General features: G+C 46.6%; 1 protein-coding gene across 1 annotated transcript in view; it reads left to right on the forward strand.

Moving 5' to 3' along the window:
• The window catches only part of LOC142793894 (uncharacterized), a 61,389-nt gene extending 39,514 nt beyond the window's left edge, over positions 1-21,875 (forward strand). Inside the window, exons 6-7 of the mRNA XM_075885820.1 lie at positions 17,990-18,157; positions 21,843-21,875. Of these exons, the coding sequence (XP_075741935.1) occupies positions 17,990-18,157; positions 21,843-21,875 (201 nt within the window). The remainder of the gene's footprint in view (positions 1-17,989; positions 18,158-21,842) is intronic.
• Positions 21,876-22,619: the final 744 nt, after the last annotated feature.

A 22,619-nucleotide genomic window follows, 5' to 3' on the forward strand; every position in this document is an offset into this window, starting at 1 on the left:
AAACACGGTGAATGTAATTGGTTTATCTTCATTGCTAAGAGAATATACTTTGAAAAAAGATTGATTGATTGATTAAAACTTTATTTTGGTCCTGAGAAGACGCAGGGGAGACCCTGCGCCACCCGGGTAGTCCCACGTAGGGACCGTCAAGCCGAGCTTGGCGGCCCGTTCACGGAAGAGTCTGTACAAGACAGTGTTTACCGAGATGAGTTTTTAAAGACGATAGTCTTTCTCGACGAAAAAATTTTGACAGAAAATTGACGGAAAAACATTCGACGGAAAAATTTTGGTCTGTCTGTACAATTGTCTGTTTGTCAACCCTAACGATACCTCAAACGGCACCAAACGGCCAACCCCATTCGGAGCGCCCACCAATATTGCGCAACGTTTAGCGTTCATAGTTGTGAGATTCTAAAATTAAAAAGTAATTATTGCACATATCTGAGGCGCCATAACAACACTTCGAAGTTTTGTATGTCTGCCTTTATACTAGAAGAGGCAAACACAAGTAACTCTAAGGAATGTAGCGTTTATCCCACTGCGCTGACAGTCCAACGCGATGCTTAAAAAGGTGTTTCCAACGCTTTACCATGACGTCACGGTGGTGGCATCTGCCCATCGTTTTGCGTTCTACACCTTATCACCTCCGAGACTGGCGCGCATCTTTCTCCGCAGTCTGCACGCCTTCGTTTTCGAAGACAACTGCCAGATGGCGCTTGTGTCTAGCGTGCCTCGATGCGCTCGTTCGCCTCCGCTACACGCTCGAGGCACTCTAATGCAGCGCCTCCTGAATACCATTTAGCGATTTTCTTGCGCAGAACATCAAATAAACGTTTTTTTCACTCTCTCCAGACACAAGATTATCGTCTTTCTTCTACATTCGCGGTGTAACATGCAGATTTGGAACCATTTTTTTTTTTGCTGTGGACTATAGCTACCATTTCGCCATGTTGCCGATGTCGGCATTTGTGTGATACGATATTTGGCCGGGATTTTTGACAAACGCTTTAATTTTCCCAGTAGTTTTTATTTCATAGTTAAGAATCAATAGCCTAAAAACTGCCGAGGGCGTTGGCCATATCAACCTTGGGTTAAATTACGCGATGAGGAAACACTCTAGACAATGATTTTTCGAAGCACACTGATTAGCCATCTTTTTCACAATGTTAACGCAATCTGAAGGCTGCTTACTAACGTTAGTGCAAGGAAGACGATACTATTTGTGCTACTTTAAAGAAAGCAGGTTATCTCGAGTTATTTCTATGCCTCCCACACTGCTTAATAAATACACCCATCTAATGGATACAACTCAAAGCGGCCAAGTTTACCCTTTGGTGAAAATAAAGGGACCGTCTAACACTTTTCACGACCCCATTGTTTTAAATGTTTTATAGCTGGTTGCGTGCACTGGAGGCTTCAGAGATAAGTGCTGCAAGAAAAGCTGCGATAGGTACACGCAGTCCAAAGTTATTCAACGTAAATATAACAAAATACAATGAATTAATGCTTACTCTCAACTCAATTTTCGTGGGCTCACCTAACCGTCTGAAGGCTGCTCAATGAAATAAATTTGAAGCCCTGCCGCACAGGAAGCTTACATGCATTAATACCCGTCATTTCCAACGTACTGAGGACGCCGTTGTGATGGTAACTTTGTTATAACAAATAATGTGGTATTTGACAATGGAATGACGCGTGGAAAACGAGGCAGCTCGCGAAGGCTTCTATGACGTTTTGTAGCTTTACTATTCTTTCTTTTTGTGATAGCGTCTCTATATATCAACCCTCTCACAGTTTTTTTTTGTTTTTTTTAGGGGCGAAACTTCTTATAAACTTCAACATTTTGACCTCCAAGGTGGTGTCGGTGAGAGACTTCTTCTGTGCGTTGTTGAACAATAAAAAATAGTGCTCAATGTACATGTCAATGGCTGCTAATGGGGAATGAGAGACAGGAGCATTCGGCTTTTAGTTAACGCGCTTGCTGCGATCACCATTAGCAGCCATTGGCATGTAAATTGAGCACTATCTGACAAGAAAGGGTTGCTACGTTATACTCGCTGGGTGTAACCTCCTTAGCTTTAGAAAGGTTTAGCGAGCGTTGAGCCGCAGTGCCATGAATACAATGAACTTGTATATACCATGAATGAACTCGACGTGGTTAAAAATGGGAAGTAGATGCGAAGCGCAAGCCGTAAGAAAGTAAAAGCCGAATTCTCCGCCTCTCATTTCCCATTAGCAGCCATTGGCATGTACATTGAGCACTATCTGACTGAAAAAGTTTGCTACGTCATACTCGCTGGGCGTAACCTCCTTGGTTTTCGAAAGGTATAGCGAGCGTTCGGCCACAGTGCCATGAATACAGTGAACTAGTATATACCATGAACTGGAGGTGGTTAAAGGTGGAAAGTGGACCCGAAGCGCAAGCCGTAAGAAAGTGTGCGTGTGCCACCTCTCGTTTAGTCCTTGGAATGTCCGCTGGATGGCGGTGCTTCTATATGGGGAATATATGATGAAAAGATGCGAGATGGTGATATCCAGCGTATTTGTCGTTACGAATCGACGCCACAAGTCATCGCGACCATCCTGACGAAAAATCTGGTGGGAGGACTTGCATTTGACCATTTTATGTCCGTTTTTGTGTTCGCTGCGCCGGAAGAAGAGCCACCTGCATAGCGTTCGCCGTAGACACCGCCGTCACCGCTGCGACGCAGCTAGCGTCGCGAGGAACCACGAAGAACGTGGCACCGTTTTTTCTTCGCGGTGTGCCGACAAGACGCCGGGTGAAGACTTCGAGGGCTCGGCGCTCTACAGGTACGAGGTTCCGTTATCAAAGATTTGGCTAGTACGCGACCACTACGGTGGTTGGTAGCCATCGCCACGAGCCTTATGCTCGTCCAAGTGCGTTAAACCACATGAGTGATACTGCAGGACACAATGAAAAGCCTGGGGGCTTACAGGTGCGTCCAAGCATCATAAAGCCGGCACGTTTGCAAATTCACAACCACGAAATGGCTCAAGCGAGCACAGCAGCATTGGAAGACGATGAAGCTGAAAGCAAGAAGCCTCGCTTAGAAGAGAATCCTCTCGACGATAAAACGCCAACTTATCACCTAAGTGATGAAGAAGACATGGGCGAAGATGAACCATTTACGTTGGTTACTTATAAAAAGAAACGAGCAGAGGGTATCCCAGTCGTCTTTCGTCCAACAGCTGAAGGTGCTAGCTTCTGGAAAGTGAACCTTAATCGAGTGTCAGCTGAAGTAGTTTCCGCTGCTAAAGAAAAAGTGCAGTCATTCAGAACGACCAGAGATGGAAGCTTTAGTGTCAGCGTTGCTTCCTTAAGTTCAGCTAAGCGACTTCTGATGCTTTCAAATGTAGGTGGCCTGGAAGTTAAGCCTTTCATCCCAGAGTCATACACTCGGAACGTTGGGAAAGTAAAAAATGTTCCTCTGCAGTATTCAGACGAACAACTCCTAGAGTACTTGAGAGATGCAGGGGTTATATCGGCGCGACGGCAAATAAAATACTACCGCCAGGAAGATGGAGGAGTAACGACGCGTCCACTTCACTCAGTGATCCTGACTTTTCGAGATGACCGCCCGATTCCAGGAAGAATCTACTTAGGATTCACCAGTCACCCAGTGGAAGAATATCTTGGTCCAGCACTTCGGTGCTATAACTGCCAGCGATTCGGACACATGGCGAAAAGTTGCCGTAACACACGCCGGTGTAAGATCTGCTCAGAAGAACACCATCATAAGGAGTGCAAGTCTGTTCTTCAGCCTAAGTGTGCAAACTGTGCAGGTAATCACGCTGCCTCATATTCAGGCTGCCCGCAAAGTAAAGCTGCTACAAAAATGCGTCAGCATGAGCTCATCCATGGAAGAAAACCGCGCCCCAATGAACCATCTCCAAACCTTGAGATTGTTCATCCTGTACGTGATCCACCTCAGCGGCCACCGCAACAACAGCCGACAAGCACGCCAAGAGAACCGCCAAGAGAGACGCCAAGAGCACACTCGAGAGACCACTCACGAGAAGTACCTTCAAGTAACCCAACCTACGCGTCAAAGCTACGAACGCCCACGGGTCCTCTGCCGGAAAGTAGCAAAACCGACAGTGCCAGTGTTCGCCCCAAAACGCCACGTCATTCTCAACAGGCCTCAGAAAATCAACCATTCAATGGAGACCGTGCCTCTGCATCAGTCATGCAATTGATTCTGCCAATGCTTTTCGCAGCACTTAAGGCAATCCTGTCTGCTTTACCGGAAGCAAACAACCTGCCAGAAGTAAAAGCCCTGCTGCCTCTGGAAGCACTACTGTGTCAACAGTCCGGGTCAAACGTGCGACAAGTAGCATATGAATAAGCGCTACAAAGATGTCTCCATATACCAGTGAAATGCCAATGGTCTTCGAAGGAAGTGTGCTGACTTCCGTAAACTCCTTCTGCAGTATAACTTTCCAATACTTTGCATCCAAGAGGCAAGAATGAATGATGATTTCCGCCTCTCCAACTACGTGATATATAAGTCATCTCGTCGAAGTGGTCCTAGCAGAGTACATTTGTGCGTCAGAAAGGACCTACCTTCTCATCAAGTTAACTCAAGTGATTCGGACTTCCCGGAATTCGTCACTTGCAAAGTATCCTTTGGTGAGCAGTGCTTTACAGTGATCAATTTTTACCTACAACCTTCAAGCCGCATTTCGGTGGAAGAGCTAACAAATATCTTCAACATTTCTAATTCATATACGTTTATATGCGGAGACTTTAATGCGCACAACATAATCTGGGGTAGTGATCGATGTGATGCACGTGGGAACATTGTTGAGTGTGCCGCAGACAAATGCAATTTGACAATTTTAAATGACGGCTCCCCAACTTTTCTCCGAGGGCATAATTACTCTAGTTGCATCGATGTAACCTTGTGTTCCCAAGATCTAGTGAATGGTGTGGTATGGACGACGGATGTAGAAACACGTGGAAGTGACCATTTTCCCATTCTAATAAGTCACCCCTACTTGCGAAAAGACGACACCAGACGCTACAGCAAATTGACGAACTGGAAAGCTTTTCGGCACCACATAACAAACCAAAATAGTGAACTCACGACAGTTGAAAGGTTTACTGAATTTTTGCAAGATAATGCGAATAAATGTACAAAGTCCCGATTCCAAAAGACTATGCTGCAGTCGATGGAGAGTATGAACATCTAAGAGCCATCAGACGACGTTTAGAAAGGGCATATCGACGCAGCGGAAGTTTAGAAGCATACAAAAATGCACAGAAAATCCACAGTGTAATGCGCAGACGGCTAGAAAATTTAGGTAAACGACGCTGGCGTGATTTCTGTGGCACGCTCTCTCCCCACACACCTGTTCCAAGAATTTGGCTTGTAATTCGAGCACTTAGTGGCCCTGTATCACAGAGCTTCCCATTTCGTGCTCTTGCTGTAGCTTTGGACAAACCGGAAGCTGTGGTAGCAGATGAATTTTGTCAACTTATCAGTAAGCCCGCCGCATCACAATGTACCTTATTTGATAATTCTGTTGCATTAGCCAGCCAGAAAATTAATGCTTGCTTTTGGGCCGAGCATCCTCAGCTAGACCCTGTATTTACGTTAAGGGAGCTGCATTGTGCTATAGCATCATGTCGTCAAAAATCGGCCTCTGGACCGGACGGCATTACGTACAATATGCTAAAGAACCTTGGGCCCACAGGCACAACTATTCTCTTAGATATTTACAATAATCTATGGACGCAAGAAATTGTACCCGAGTCTTGGAAGTCTGCTCGCATAATTCCGATCTTAAAACCGGCTAAGACACCCTTGAACCTTGAATCCTTCCGTCCAATCAGTCTGACAAGCTGTTTATGTAAGGTAATGGAAAAAATGATTGATGCGCGACTTCAATGGTGGTGCAACAGAACTGGTGTATTCTCCAACTACTTGACAGGATTTAGGAAACAGAGATGCACAATGGATGCAATACTGGACCTAGTAACGTATGTGGAGCATGAACGCGCCTGTGGTAGTTTGACGGTCGCAGTGTTCTTGGACATCAAAAGGGCATTTGACACAGTCAGTCACACTCATGTTCTGCTGAGTATGTTGGAACACGGACTATCCGGCAGGTCTTTGCGGTGGGTATCCAAATTTTTATCAGGTCGTAAAATATTCATTCAGACAAGCGAAGGAAAAAGTGCAGAACACGACGTCAGACAGGGAGTGCCACAAGGAAGCGTACTCAGCCCTTTTCTTTTCAACTATGTTATGGCTGATTTAGCTAAAAGACTGCCTTCAAGGTTGAAATACTCCTTATATGCAGATGATGTGTGCATTTGGGCATCTGGCACGGACATACGGTTAATTCAGATTGCATTGCAAGACGGAATAAATATTGTCAACAACGTTTTAAAAGAAAGAGGAATGATTCTATCGCACGCAAAGACAGCTGTATTGCCCTTCACCCGTAAGAAAGAAGTTAAAGAACTTCAATCTCAATTTAGAAGAAGAACCACTAATGATTGTGACACAGCATCGATTTCTCGGAGTAATACTTGATAGGCAGCTATCATGGGAGCCTCACATAAAGAAACTCGAAAACGAGGTGAATACACTAGTGAATATACTCCGCAGAATTGCTGGCACATCATGGGGCGGATCTGTATCATCCATGCTCGCTGTTCACAATGCTTTAATACGACAAAAAGTTGCATATTCTGCAGCAGTGTTACACGGCCTTTCCCGCACTTCAGAGGAGCGACTTCAAAGACTATTAGCTAGGGGACTGCGCGTCTGCATAGGTGTTCCACGAGCGACTTCCAGCAGCCTTGTCATAGCAGAGACTCGACAACCACCCTTTCCAGTCATGAGAACAATTGAAACATGCCGCCATTTTTTTCGCTTACAGACGCAACACAGGGACCACCCATTGGCGCTGGAGATTTTACTAAGAGATAAAAGCAATGCTCATAACGAAGTCCAGAGTAATGTACATATATTACCCAGCCATGAATTTTGGAACTCTGAAATGGACTATCCTCCATGGGTGCTTGTTATACCAAGCATTGAATTCTCAGTGGATGGCATTATTAGAAAGAAAGACATGTTCATCCAAGCTGCTCAACAACTAGCGCTTTATCAGATACACATGCGGTATCCAGGGTACATACATATTTACACAGATGGCTCAAGTACTACAACGTCTTCAACATCGGCATTTATCATACCGCAGCTCAATATTCAGGAATCGTTTAAAATATGCCGCACGACGTCATCTACAACATCTGAGCTCTTCGCTATTCTGTATGCTCTAAAGTTTATAAACTCGGTAGCAGACGCTAGAAAATGGGTACTTTTCAGTGACTCACAGGCCGCATTAAGATCACTCTCCAGTACAAACAGGACAGTAATAAGTGATAGTATGACATACGAAACGCTGAAGGAGCTCACTAAAGCAAAGAAGGCGCAACATGAGATCGAATTCCAGTGGATACCTGGCCACTGCAACATTCCTGGAAACACAGCTGCCGATGAAGCAGCACGACAAGCACATCGTAAAGACGTTACTGTTTCTTTACCGATTTCGAAAAATGAATTGCGTAGTATTATAAAGAATACAACTTTCAGAATGAGCAAAACTGCTTGGTTTGACCAAAGTACAAAGAGCTGCGATTTATACCACATCGATCCATTTATTGAATTCAAAATTTCGCTGGCATTAGATAGAAGGATGGAAACTCTAATTCACCGATTGAGGCTAGGCACCGCATACACAAAACATTTTTTGCACAGAATCGGCAGAGCTGAAACTCCCGAATGCGATTGTGGATTTATAGATGAAGACGTATGCCACCTTCTCATAGACTGCCCACATCATGACACGCCAAGACGCCGTCTTAAAAGCGAACTGTTCGCATTGGACCACAGACCATTTAGCATGAAAAAACTTCTGGGCCCGTGGCCAACTGGAGTTTTTACAGTCCCACGCTTTAAGAGCATTAACACGTTTTTTACAAGACAGCGGGATTGCTGACAAGTATTAACAAAGAACAAGCTTTCATCTGTAACACATGTACTTATTATATACAGTATCATGTGACACCTATCACGTGTGTGTTGTGAAATGAATGACGTGTCGACTATTATGTACATACGAGCGAATGCATCTTTATAAGGACCAGACGAGTGCTTTGTTATTTTGTTGTTGTATTTTGTGTTTGTTGTTTGTGTTTTGTTGTTTCCAGAGACTTCTTACAATGACTTTCAAACATTTACTTACCATTGTGATATGTACGTATAAGTGTGTCTTTACATATCTGTGCCTGAGTTTTCTATTTTCCATGCACTGCTTTGTATGTTTTTGCTTCAAGATACGTGTTCAAGTTTCAATTAACGGCTAAGGAGTAGCCGGCGCCATAATGGTGCGCCAACATCTCCTTATATATCATATCAATAAAAAAAATGCGAGATGGTGGTACTTGGAGTGTTGAATAGATGGACGAATGGACACATAGACAGATGCATGGATGGACGCATGAACGGACGCAGAGGCGGCTGCATGGACGAACGCAGGGACGGACGCACGAACAGACGCACGCACGGAAGGGCTGATGGACGCATGGATGGTCACACTGACGGACGCATGGACGGACGGAAGCAAGAACGAATGGACGAACGAATTCTTCGCCCCACTATCCATCATTCACTCCGTGGATATACTTCCATTTTTTTTTCTCTTAGTAGAGAGTTTTAGAATACTATTTGCAAGCGCTGCGTGTGTTGTGGGCGTAGCGGGCGCCATACGAGTTTTAGAATAGCGTTTGCCCTGCTGCAAACCGCAACGCACGATCGCAGCGGCACCATAGCCTCGAAAGAAGCGTTTGCGGGCCACTTGCGGGCCATGATCGGCGCACGCTATTTCGGATTTTCTGCGTGCGGGCTGCGAACGCAAACGCTCACTCACGTTACGGACGGACGGAAAAACTTTATTTAAGAAAAAGGAAACCCTGCAGGGTTACGGGCCCGGGCTCAGGCCACCCCGACGTTTTGTGCGGCGAGGCGTAGCCTTTCCACCACTGTCCGGGCTCGCTGGATTGCCCACAGTTGGTCGTGCAGATCTGAGCTAATCAGCGCACTTAGCCAGCGCTCCTCGAGAAGGTCCGGTTTTATATTGTCCTCTCGCTATATTACTGTGACCTGTGTGCATTGCCATAGAATATGTGCTATATCTGCGTGTTCGTGCTTACAGAGGGTACAGCTTGTTTGCGGGTATTGTCTAGAATTTACTCTGTTCAGGTGTACTGGATTTGAAAAGGCTCTGGTTTGCAATCTTCGCCAATCTTTCTTGAGATCTGTCTAGCTGTTTGTGTGGTGGCGGATATTCTTCTTGTTGTCGCTTATAATGTGCCAATATGTCATGATACGTGACCAGTCTGTCTGTCGTCTTGTATCGCATATTCATTAGGGAGTTTTAGTGCTGGGTACCCAAGCGGCTTGCGTACGCAAGACGTCAGGGCGGCGGTATTGCGCATTCGCGAAACCCCAAACAGATGCGTCGCAAGATCGCTGGGGCGATGGGGCCATGCGTCCGCGCGGTCCGCCTTCGCAAGAACTCACGGTATCTGCACTGCGGATACTCTAGCCGTCGAGTTGAATAAGCCAAAGTGCGAGCACTTATAGCGATTACACGGTTTGAGCCAGATTTCCAAAGCTAGAATGGCCTGGAACATAAAAACTAAAAGGCATATGCCAGCCCCAGACCAGCTGAGTAGGTGGCGCCATCTAGCGCAGCTATAGTGAAACAGACAACCAACACTTTGTTATTGCAGAAACATTGTGCATTGTACATCTGGCGCAAAAACTGCGCAGTGACAATATTAAAAATGAGTAACACTTTTATTCATTTTCACCTCAAAAACATTACGCGTAAGCTAACATGTTCATGACTGCCGTTGCACGAAGTGTCACAAGATGTCGACACTGTCGTTACAATAACCTTGTATTTTTCACTTTTTTGCGTATACTAGATTACTGTACACAATAAAAAAAGTGTCCTGATCACTATGTATGTTTAATTTAACATTTTGAATCATAAAAAGACTTAAATAATACTTACGCGACAAGACGCTATGGCTCTGCGAGCACGTGTGAACTTCGTGCGGCTTGCGTTTGCGTGCGTGCCACCGTGGCGCCAACTAAAAGGCATTCCCGTTGCGTATGGGTTGGGCACGCAACGCCGCGCGCTCCCAAGCCCGCAAGGCCCCAAGAGAATGCGTACCTAGCACTAAAACTCCCTATTATTGTCATCACCTCCATCATCCCCATCGCCTCCACCGGAGTCGTCCCCCCTTCTGTAGTGGGTGCGGGGGGCCGGGCCGTCGCTATCCGAGTCGTGGTGGGTTAGTTCTCGCACGGTTCGGTGGGCCTTCTCGTTGAGGTTTTGAGGGATGGTTGTGTCTTCGATGTTTAATTCCCCCATGTGCGCCGGGATCCACTTGAGGTATTTGGGTACAATTTCGCCGTTCCGGATATCTTCTGCTCTGCGGTTCAGGATTTTGGCTGCTTCGGTGGAGACCCATCCCTTTGTGAAATTCCTAATGGCCATTTTGGAGTCACTGATTATTAATCTGTCGTGTTTTCGACCACCGACTACAGCCAGTGCAATGGCAATTTCTTCCGCTGCCTCCGACGATCTGGTCCTTACGGAGCCCGCGGTCAAGATCTTCTCTTTTGTGTCTATGACCGCCATTGCGAAGAAGGAGCCATGCACAACCCTATTACTGATATCTTTATTTCGAGAATACCGGGCGGCGTCTACAAAAAGCACACCCTCCCGCATTCCATGGTTTTCAAGGATCATTTTCGTGCGGCTTTTTCGTCTCTCAACGTTTTGTGCAGGGTGCATATTTTTTGGGATGTTTTCCGTAGTTATCACGGACCGGACGTCCGGGTGAATCTGCGCCTTGGGACCTTTCATTCCGTGGTAATTAATGGAGATCTTTTCCATGATTTCTCTACCCGCCATGGTTCCAGACAATCGTTTGAGTTGCGCTATCCTTTGTGCTTCAGCGATCTCGTCCAGCGTGTTATGTACTCCGAGTTGTAGCAGCCTTTCGTTGTTTGTGTATTGCGGTAGACCCAGCGCAGCCGTGTACGCTTTTCTAATCAGCGCGTCGACTTTGTCTTTCTCGGCTTTGTTCCAGTGGACGAACGCCGCTACGTAGGTGACATGGCTGATCACGAAGGCCTGGACGAGTCGTACAACGTTTCTTTCTTTAATGCCCCTTCGTTTACTAGATACTCTTTGTATTAGCCTAACGGCCGCCATGACTTTTTTTTTCCAGGCACATTATAGTTTCCCCATTGGTTCCCTGGCTTCGATCCAGAGACCCAGGACTCTGATCTTCTGAACCAAAAGTATCGCCGTGCAATTTCTAGTGGCTATCCTGATTTTTTTTTTGGCAATTCTGCTACGTTTCTGCAATGTATGCCTAGTCTTTTGGGGTGGTATAGTAGCAGTTCTGATTTGGCCGGTGAGCATTCCAATCCGGTGCCATCCAGATGACTCTCGACTGCATCCACCGCCTCTGGAAGTCTATTCTCCATCTCGCCTTCACTGGTGTCTTGCGCAGTTCAAACCGTAATGTCGTCTGCATAAATTGTGTGATTTATGCCTTCGATTCGCTCAAATTTTTCTGATAACCCCATCATGACGAGGTTAAACAGCATCGGTGACACGACGGACCCTTGTGGTGTGCCAGCGCTGCCCATGTCCACTTGGATGCTCTCCTCCTCGTCCAGTCTAACCGTGGCAGTTCTTCCCGTAAGAAAATTTCTGATGTACTTGTACGTGCGCTCGCCTAGGCCGAGTTGCGCAGTTCGTTTTAGAATGGCTGCGTGCTCGATCATGTCGAAGGCCTCCCTTAGTTCTAGCCCGATTATTGCCCTCATGCCTCGTCCGATTGGGTCTATGACTTGCTCCTTTAGTTGTATCATGGCATCTTGTGCGGGGAGCCCTCTTCTGAAGCCGATCATGTTGCTGCGGTATACGTTGTTACACTCAAGGTAGCCGTTAACCCTGTTCAGGCAAGCATGCTCTATTACTTTACCGACGCAAGAAGTCAGGGAGATGGGCCGCATGTTCTGGATTGCTAGGGGTCGACCCGGCTTAGGAATGAGGATCACGTCGAATTTCTTCCATTCGTCGGGTATCTTCCTGTTTCTCCAGCACTCGTTGATGAAGTCTGTCAAACGGCTCGTTCCCTGGTCGTCCAGGTTCCGGAGCATATTGTTGGACACTTTGTCGGGACCTAGAGCTGACTTGGTCTTGATAGTCTGCAGGACTGCCCTGATTTCTTGCTGTGAAAAGTCTCTGTCAAGATCTTCGTTGGGAGAATCAGAGTATTCCTAGTGTTCGACTGCCGGAGGTCTGCCGAGATAGAGCTTGACGATTTCATCACCCATCTGATGGATGTTCCCTTTATACCTGTGTCTTAACTTGGTCATTTCCGCTTTCACCGCCGTTTTGGTGGCCGACGGGTCCAGCAGGTGCTTGAGGATTTTCCATGTCTTGCCTGTGTTTATGTTGCCGTCCTTGGCATCGCACACTTCGTCCCATTCCTGATGGCATAGCTGGGTACAGTGTGTTTCGATGTGCTTGTTTAGCTCAGCGAGTTTTCTCCTTAAATTTCGATTGTGTTTTTGCCTCTGCAGCCGTTTCTGAATATATTTTTTGGCTTCGACAAGGTGCGCAAGCCTGCTGTCCATCCGCATTGAGAGGGTTCCGCCACACTCATCTTCCTCTTCTCGTCGAGCCAAACAGTCATCATCCCACTCCATTTCGGTTGCGGCTTTTTCTTGGTCTCGTAAAAGTTCTCTGTTCCATTCTTCTATGTTTTCGATGGGTCCCTGTTCTTTCTCGTTTCTGTTTTTGCGGAATTTGTCCCAATCTACGCGCCCTATTGTCCGTTTGCAATTCCTGGTGGGAGGATTGCCTAGGGCGATGCTGAGGATCCTGTGATCACTTCCCAGGTCTTCAAAGGTATTTTCCCTCGTGATTCGCCCGGCGTTCTTGCAGAGGGTTAGGTCCGGCCTGGTGTCCCTGTGCGGACCTACACCGATTCTGGTGTGCGAGGCTGGCTCATTCAGAATGGTTAGTTCGGCCTTTTCGATGAGGTCGGCAAGGTTTTTTCCTTTCTTCGACGAGTGCCCATATCCCCACTGCGTGTGTGGAGCGTTAAAAACTCCTCCAATAACAAGTTGGTTGTCGCCTGCGATGTACATCGTTTCGTTAATCAGTTCTTCAAAATTATGCTTTAGGGCCTTTTTAGACGGGCTGCTGTATACGTTTAGGACAAAAGTCTGCTCTCCTTTTTTTTTTGCGTGGCACGACTTCTATAAGAATGTGCTTGATATCCAAGACTTGCTTCGTAATGTGTGGGATAGCAACTAGCCCCTTCTTCACTAATGTGGTCACGACTATGTCTCTCCCCTTTCCTTCTGTACGTTGTTTGTGGATGGCATACCCGGCAATTTTGGCGTGGTCGAATGTCTCCTGCAGAATGATCACGTCAGGTTTTTTTCTTTTTGTGGTGATTTTGATTAGTTGCGCCATCGATGCTTTTTTATTAAGAAGCCATGGGAGTTCCACTGCCATATTACGAGTTTTCTCATTTTGGTGCCCGCCATGTCTAAGAAATGTTCTTCTTTAGCTCTTCGAGCCACTTGTCGTATTTTAGTGCCAGCGCCTTACTCTCCGCCTCACTGTCGCTAAGCCACACGACCAGCATCTCGAACATTTTCTCCATTTTGTCCGACAGTTTGTTCATCATATCCTTGAGGACGTCTGTTTTTTCGAGCTAGAATGGGGCCTCTTGACCTCTTTTTCTGAGTCATTTTGCTCTTTGGTCTTCGTCAGCGGGATTTTTCGCTAGGCGCCTGGTTGCTGTGTTTCCACTGCTACCATTTCTACCTCCTCATTCTCTCTCTCCCCTGTGGTTTTGGTCGCTGGCGTAGAGTAGGCTGCGATGGCGGTCAACGGAGGTGACGTCTTCATCTGCATTTTCATGAGTATTTCATTAAGTGTTTGCTGTATGTAGTTCATTTTTCAGCTGATTCACAGTTTTGCTTTTTTGCTTTTTCTAGCTCCTGTCTGAGTAGCTTGTTTTCCGTTCTGTTACCTCTCCGCGTTTCTCTATGTCTCTGTAATTATCCCTAGCGTTACTATTATTGCCGGACCTTGCCGAATCGCGATTGGCCACTACGTCTGACCAGCCCACTTGTCTGGCGTCTTCTGTTCTCCTTGCTGTTTCGTTGTCGCTTCGGGCGTCCTTCCCCTCGAGGTGGATCTCCGCCCACTCCTGGTCCTGGGTCTGCTTCTGGACCTTGACCCCAAGTGACGTAGTCCCCAGGCTCCCAGCCTGGACTTGGATCTAGATCTGGACCTTGATGTGGGTTGACGGGCTGGTTGTGTGTTGCTGCTTCCCCAGGTGTCCTGGTCTGGTGAGTCGGCTTCCCGCTGGAGTTCTTCCTCGTTTCTCCTCGCAGCCCATACCCGTTGCTTTACCCCATACTTCGTTGCTTTACGAAGCATGGGGTCTTAAATTTAGCCCTGCAAGTCTGGTCTGCCGCGGGGTGTGCGTCTCCGCAGAGCTTGTACTTGGGAGTGCATTCATGTTCTCTGGTAGGATTTTTGGCACCACACGCCGGGCACAACTTGTCTGTCGGTCTTGGGCACACATCGGGCCTGTGCTCGAGCCTCCCGCACTCTTTACAAAAGTCTATTTGCTTCCGGTAGAGGGAAACTTTCATCATGATGCTGTTGAAGTAAGCCCACATGGGGACCCTGTTGCCTTCGTACAGTAGTATCACGGTGGTCTTGCTCCCCAGTCTCTTGGCGTACGCCAATGAAGGGTTCCTCGCGTTCACCAGGGCATGCATAAGCTGATCTTGTGTGTACTTCAGGGGAATGTTGCGGATTATCCCCTTGGCCATGTGTTCCGGTGCTCAGACGTACGCGTTGGTCTCGTACTTCCTCCCGTTGATCTTTAAATTCTTGATTTTGACGAATTTCGTCGCCGTCTTCTCATCCTGTGTGCTGATCACCAGGATATTTTGTGTAGGCTTGGGGCAGACTGTGAAGATTTCGTCGTTGCTCACCCCTGCTTCTTGCCGTATCGCTTCGTCAAGGCTAGCTCTACACGTGGGTCTAATCCTCCGCCCGTCTCTTGGTCTGACGATTATCTTGATGTCATCTGCAGGTAGCCTTGGCATCTTGCTTGCTTGTAAAATCTTGTTCACGATGCTCTTCCCACCTCTGCACGTCGGACTTCTCGAGCGGGTGCCTTTCTGTGCTGTCTCTTCGCCAGAGCTCACACGGCCCTTCCTTTTATACGTGACTTCGATCCAGCCCTCCGCGTCGCCGTCAACGTCTCGTCTCGTTGGATCGCTATCGTCCTCTCTGGTATCATTACTTGGAGTTTCCCCCACTTCTGCATCATCTACGTCCATTTCGGAGGTGCGTCCGGTCTCTTGGCTTACAACTCGGCACCGTGGATCACCCTTCCCGAGGCCGGCGTCGGCCTTGTCGGTGTAGGCTTAGCTGGGCACACTTGTAGCTCGGGTGGTTTTTCCACATTGAAAAAGCTTCAAAAAGAGTCTCTCACCTAGGTTTTTGGTGTCAAAGCGTTCGGAAGGACCCCCTCTATCCGGTGGTGGTCGATTGCTAGGTATTTGACCTAATAAAACTGCGGAAAACATTCATAAAAGGCAGAGCCGACGTGAAGCGCGTCCACAGCGTTGCGTTGCCGGGCAGCGTCTCGACTCACGTTACGACTCATGCGCAATAGCAGAGACCTCACAGCAAGGGCTCGCGGTGCGCTATCCTAAAACTCTCTAGTTCCTTCAAACTACGGCGCCTGGAGCGTCCCCGACACGTTTCCTCCAGCACCGTGGCATTTGGCGCATTCTTTGATCAGCTTTGCAGTTTTCAAGCTGAAAAAAATCGGAGAGCTTTATTCTCTTCGGCATTGAGGGAAAAATCAAGAAAAAAAATTGAATGCAACAGTAACCCATATTTTGACGCAATGCCACATTATTTTACGTTACATTTGTCCAATCACAGAGGTGTCCCTTCCGTTGTCATTTCCACTCATCATAGTGCTGGTGAGCGCCACTACAGGTTATGCAGTAAGCACCGATGTTTCCCAGAGTTAGAGGGCTCCTTTAAGATATATACTGTTCCCGAAGTGAGAGAATCGGTCACGGGAATGTAAGAAGCCCCGTTCTGTTGGTTCAAGTTGAACCTTTCTCGGCAGACACAGTAAATATTTGCACTCCACGTTTTTATAGTGCAAAGGCACTGTATAATTATTTGACTTTATTGTTTCAACATTGGATCACTACCCCGAGCTAAAGCATAAGAAAGGTCATTCATTTCATGTTGATGACACGCGGTCACATCGGCCGGCATGAAGCCACTTCTTTAGATTCAATTCAGCCAGACTATAATGAAACTACCCATAATAATTCATCGTAAAACTACAAGTCGCATCTCTGAAAAGGCATTGATTGGAGCTCGTGTCGAAGGCACATTTGTCCTACGTGTCTACATTTCCAGTATGTTGAAGAGGTGTATGTATATACCCCGTTTTATACAAAGTGCGCAAGGCTGTAGAAGTTACGTAGGAAGTTCGGTGCGCAAAATGTGCAACGACGACTGTTCAGTGTTGAACTTTCGTAATAGCAACCTTTCAAGTCAAACAAGAACCTGCGCGTTAGTCACTGCAGTGGAATGCAAATGAAAAATACGAAAAGACAAACAACAAAGTGTAAAGTGTTGTTAGTGGCTGCGCTTAAAGGTTGTGTGTGTGCGTGTGTGTGTGTGTGTGTGTGTGTGTGTGTGTGTGTGTGTGTGTGTGTGTGTGTGTGTGTGTGTGTGGGTGTGTGTGTGTGCACGCGCGCGCGCGCGCATGCACCCTGGTAAAATCATTGAATGAAAAGTGTGGTAATACATATTTTCGGTGGACAGGGTGATGGGGATGGTTAGCAGCAACCTTTATGCGTGTTCGTACATTCGTACGTGTGCGTAAACATACGCATAGTCAAAATTGAAAAATATATCGGGGGGAGGAGGGTGCATAAAACTGGCTACCCGTTACTCTCCTGGCTTCGTCAATGCAATAAACGGTTCAAGGTTCTCCGTATCATCCGCGCTTTCCTCGAAGTGAAACGAAGCGGGAATAAAATTAAGAAAAAAAAAGGTTTGCAATTTTAAGTGTGAATACACTTTATAAGCGACCCCAAACCATCCACCGCCGTCGGCGGCGTCCGCAGTCTTCTCTCTATCTTTAAAAGAAAGAAGACTTGGCGGGCCGCAGCGCGACGCTCTACCGAATAAGCCACGGACGCGACGCTGATATCGGTGTCAGTAACACGCCTTATACCCCCTCCCCCTTCGCTCGCTCCTCCGCACTCCTCGCTCACTGCAGCTGCGCGCGCACCCCTCTCTCTCGCGCGCCCACCTTCTCTCTGAGTTCCCCGTCGAGAGCGGGTCGTGAGGGGGAGTGAGGGGAGTAAAGTAAAATCCAATGGCATTCGCCAGTGAGTTAACGTAAACTCCCCCGTGTGATCAAATCGCGATTCCCAGGAACCATTACACCATAAATGCACCATAGTGTGATTAATAAATATAACAGTGCGAAATAATAAATACCCCTCATAGCATCACCCCGTGTATTCGCACTTAACATGTTCACCCTCGGGGAAATGCTTGGGAGTTTTCTCCTATCGCAGCTTTATTAGAGCCACAACATCAGCTACCATCCACGCTGCGCATCAGAAAGGACGTTTTGTTCCCCGTGCACGCTGAGATGGCCAAAGAGTGAATGACGAGGCGCCTTTGCATCTGTTAATTACAGCGCTCGGTGAAGAAAATGGTAGTTAAGACGGTGGCAACACGTTCTTCCTGTGTGCGTGCTTGCACGCAGCAACACGCCCCGACCGGCTACGAGGCCGCCGCGCTGCGCTACCGACCCACGACGTCGCCGGTGTACGGGGGGCCGCCTCAGCACACGCTCCAGCACCAGACGACCACGCCCTACCTGGTGAACCCGAGGGGAAGCTGGACCCCTTTTGCTGGCACCACCACCACGCAGGCAAGTATGGTCTCGCAGGCTTGTTCATTGTGGAGCTCGCACCGAGATAATCTTATTTCTTTTTATTTTATTTGCTGTCACTTCGCGTTTTTGAGGGCGTGAGGTCGCTGCGCCTCTTCGAACGCCAAGCAGCGTCTTCGTCGATATGAAACGCTGATAGCGCACAGCCGTCACTCTCCATAGTGGTACGGAATGCATGACATACCAGACTACTTAGCGTGGTGGTACATGTGCGGAAGTTCCGCCTCTGTAGATTTCCCTTTGTTGCCAAAGGAAGTTGTCCGCGAGTATAGCATGTTCTTAAAATGTGAATTTTATTGAGCCACTCGGTTCAGCTGAGTTGAGATAGAGTAGCAGCATGGCCGACCAGTTGAAATATCCTTTATCTCACTGAAGATAATTGAAGTGCGAATAGAGACTGTGCCTGTGGTTTCGGTTAGATTTCAAGGAAAGTGGGTCATAATAAGCCTAGGAGAGAGGCAATGTGTTAGGGACGGATATATTCTTGTTTAACTCAAGTGCCATAGATCGATGCCACCTGCAAGGCGACTGTGCTAAGTCTTAGCGCATGGCCTCCCTAGTACTGCCATGTTTCATGACACTCTCCCGACCATTCTGTTCTTAAAATGGCTTAAGCCACACGCAAACTAGTGCTACTCAGAATTGGCATGACTTGGTCGCCATCATGTACTTGTCACTTCAACGTGACTGTGTTCAGGCGTACATGGACGTAGTCAAGTACACGTCAAGAACAGTATACACGTCCAGACCATGGGTAAACTGCTCTGGACTCGTATTCTTAAAGTACACTGATCTGGATGTCTGTACAACTAGCGGTCCGCTGACCAGACGTCTATACCAGTGTTACACGTCGGGACCAGTTGCTAGATGGCCACCCTGATATAAACTCAGCTCGAAGTATATAAACAACCCTTTCTTTTTCTTGATCTTTTTTAAGTATGAGAAAGAATTTCTCCGTTAAACTGTCAGGCACACTTTTACAACTGTTTTTTATATACTCTAACCATAGACCATTTACTACACTGTCTTGCAACTTACGGAGGCAAAAATTAGCTTTGCACAAGAAGTACATCTCCGCAAGCTTGTTCCAATATCATTTAGGTAAAGGCATCACGGCATTAAATTTCGAACAAGTTCAGCTTATGCTAACTGTCAAACCGTGGCTTTGCATAATAATTATTGTGTCTGTCAGTGTCCTACGCAACGTTTGTCGATAATTAGTACGTATTTAGTTGCCACGTTGTACAGGTGTTCTAATCTTCCTGACATTTGTTTTCTCTCCTTGATGCCTATGAACTACTCAAAACTTTCTCTCTAACCTACCCAAACAATCTTACTCACACTATCCCGACCTGACCTAGACTTGACCACTTGACGTCAGCTCACCACACTCAAGCTTCTTGAAAGTTATTCTTTGGTCAGTGTTGTTCCCAATAAAGGATCAATTAGTTCGGCACGTTAGCATGTGCTATAATGTATTGATTACACACTTTGAATATTCGAAAGCATCCGATGTACCGTTTGACATGATGCCGTGGATGTTCTGTGGAATCTCACAAGGTGACGAATGGATTAAGAAAGGTGAATAGACAACCACCCGTTTGTACAACGAAGCTAGCTACGAGGAAATCCATACGGGTTTTCTGGAAATAATGCTTTTTAGTTGCTGAAAAATTTGTTCCGGTCCGGACATCAAGCCCGAGTACAACGCCTTTCGGTGGTGGTATAACTTTTTTTAATTACCCATTAGTACCAATTAGTAAAGTATTGAAGTGTCCGAACCAATCGCAGTAAGATCTGGAACCTCAAACGTAGCTCTCGCTTCCAGAGCTTTTTTTTTAGATTGTGCACTGTATGTCTCGGATAATAATAATATCTGAGGTTTTGCTTCCCAAAACCACGATATGGTTCTGAGAGGTGCCGTAGTGGAGAGCTCCGAAAGATTTTGCTGACTGGTGTTCTTTAGCCTGCACCGACGTCGCGCACTACAAGGGCCTCTAGTATTTCACCGGCACAGAAATGCGACCACCTCAACCGGAATCAAACCTGCGTCCTTCGGTTCGGCAGCCGAGCACCATATACCGCTACAGCACCGTACTAAGCGTTAAGATGATCTCACGGAACTCAGTCACAATTATTGTAAATCTTGTGGCCATGTTTCAATGTGTCAGTACGTCTTCGTTGCCACAAACCTATGTCGCCTAACTACATTTTTTTATGCATGTACACTGTCATTCACTTGTCTCGTGGTTGGACGTGGCCCGTGGGTATCCATCCGTGCATGATGATAAGATTTTAGCGTGGATTTGTTGTATGCCTTATCATTTTTATATCTAGCAATCAAACTTGCTCTACACCGAATCTCATTTCGTTGTTTTATATTCCTTTTTCTTTTTCAACTGTCCTCTGCTCCCTCCTTTTTCCTTTACCTCGCTCCCTTTACAAACGCTGATTTTCCAAAGTGGTATTCGCCAGGTTGGGAATAGGCAACGGCTAGTGAGAACCTACACGAAACATCGGACACCTCTGCAGGGATATCCACCTTGCCCTCATCAAGCCACTGTAAGCTACGCCTTTCATGTTTTTTTTTTTTCATGCACGATATTGTTTACATTATGTGAAATATATCTCTATGTTTCCCTCTCCATTCACCAGTCATTTCCGGTTCCTCGTAACAGTGCATGAGAGACTCGTGGCTTTAAAAAAATTGATGTGCTGACATTACTCATCCTTTCAGTCCTGAATTCATCTGCACTTCACCGTAAGATGAACTTGTCCGGCACAGGATACCTCTGTCCTCAACCGATATCCTGTGCCCAAGTATTCACAAGAGCGAGTTATCTCGCTAGAACATTATGCACGAACAGGCGCTGCCCACTTGTGGTATATGGCATTTGACGTTATTGAAGTCTTAGTGAAAGCGGAATGTCGCTGATAAAGAGGCATGTCGCTGCCTGTCGCTTTTTCATGCAGTGAAAAAAGAAGTGGTAAATCCCGCTCCACTAACATATTTTTTAGTTCTGCTACCTTCAAATGCTATGTCAATTACGACCACCCTTCAGCTTATTATGAATCCACTCAATACTCGGATACTACAGGGAAACGTATTCCAGTTGTCTAAGCGTGTTTAAAATTCTATTACTGACTCGCAGTTTCAAACAGACAAAATGGTACAGGTAATAAATAAAAAGTAAGAGTTAAGAAGATTTGGTGGTCCCTGACCTCTTACCAGTTTAATTTTTTTTCATTTTTATTAAAATTTGTGCCCAGAAGAGCGTGTGTATTCGACCAATCAAGGTGCTGGCTTAGCAAACTCTTTCTTTAAACTTCCCCTGAACTGTTTGGGTAGCGCCGCTCAAAGGTTTTTCTCGCGTGTGAACTATGTGAAATGAAATGTATTATGGCAGGGTGATCGTTGCATACCGCATAAGAAGTACGTGAAAGTAAATAAAAGGGACCAGGTGCAGATGTTCACGATAAAATGTCCCGAGTTCTCTCCATGCACTCCAAACGAGTTTTTACCACCCCGCGTTGAGCCGAGTCACGCTGTCTGCACGCGCATCGCGTTCAATACTGCGGCGACATTGACCGCCAACTTGGTGCGTCCAAAGTGTGCATCCGTTCATATATGCACATTTTAAGGCACTGAAAACCTTTCCTACAGAGCACGGTGCCAGATTCGGAACTCGTACTGTGACACCAAGCCTCCTTACACGAACCCTTTTTCTTTAGAGATATGATAAAAAAAAAGGGGGGGGGGGACAAAAGATTTTTGAGGTGCAGTCTTCAAAGCAGAGTGAGATCTAAACCAAGGATAAGAATCGCCCCGTTATGCAATTCAATATTAAGCACTGGACTTACGCACACATCGCCCTGTCCTGTTCTACATGTAACTATTATTATTGCACAGCAATATAATCTCATCACTTTCCTTCATTATCTCATTTTCGATTTATGTGAGTTACTTTTCTGTGACGTCCTTGGTTACTGCACAGTCGGCAGGCATGTTTTGTTGGGTCGTGGAAGAGATATTTGTTTGCGCTTTCTAAGGGTAAACCTGGGTGAGTTAGGTAGTGGTATAAGGACGCATCGGTCCTTTTATTCCCATTCATTCACTCGATAAACGAAGCTAACAATAAGATTGGCACAGCTTCAGAGAGCACATGATGTCCCCTTAAACACTGGTGGAAAGCCTCAACGCTGGTTCTGGAGCATCGTTTGTTTACAATTTCTCTCTATTTGCTCCGTCGTCGTCTGTCCCTGTGCGTCGAGTGAGCAATCGACTTGTAATCGATCACTATCAGTCGTTACACAGCCTACGATTATTCCGTTGCGACCACTGATTCGGAAGAAGTGGTTTGCGGCATGCTACCAACTGCGATGATAAAGTGAATGACAGCTTAATTGGCACCACGCTCACCCATACTTATATCGGGGAGCG

This window comes from Rhipicephalus microplus, chromosome 2, assembly GCF_043290135.1.
Source record: "Rhipicephalus microplus isolate Deutch F79 chromosome 2, USDA_Rmic, whole genome shotgun sequence".
NCBI lineage: Eukaryota > Metazoa > Arthropoda > Arachnida > Ixodida > Ixodidae > Rhipicephalus > Rhipicephalus microplus.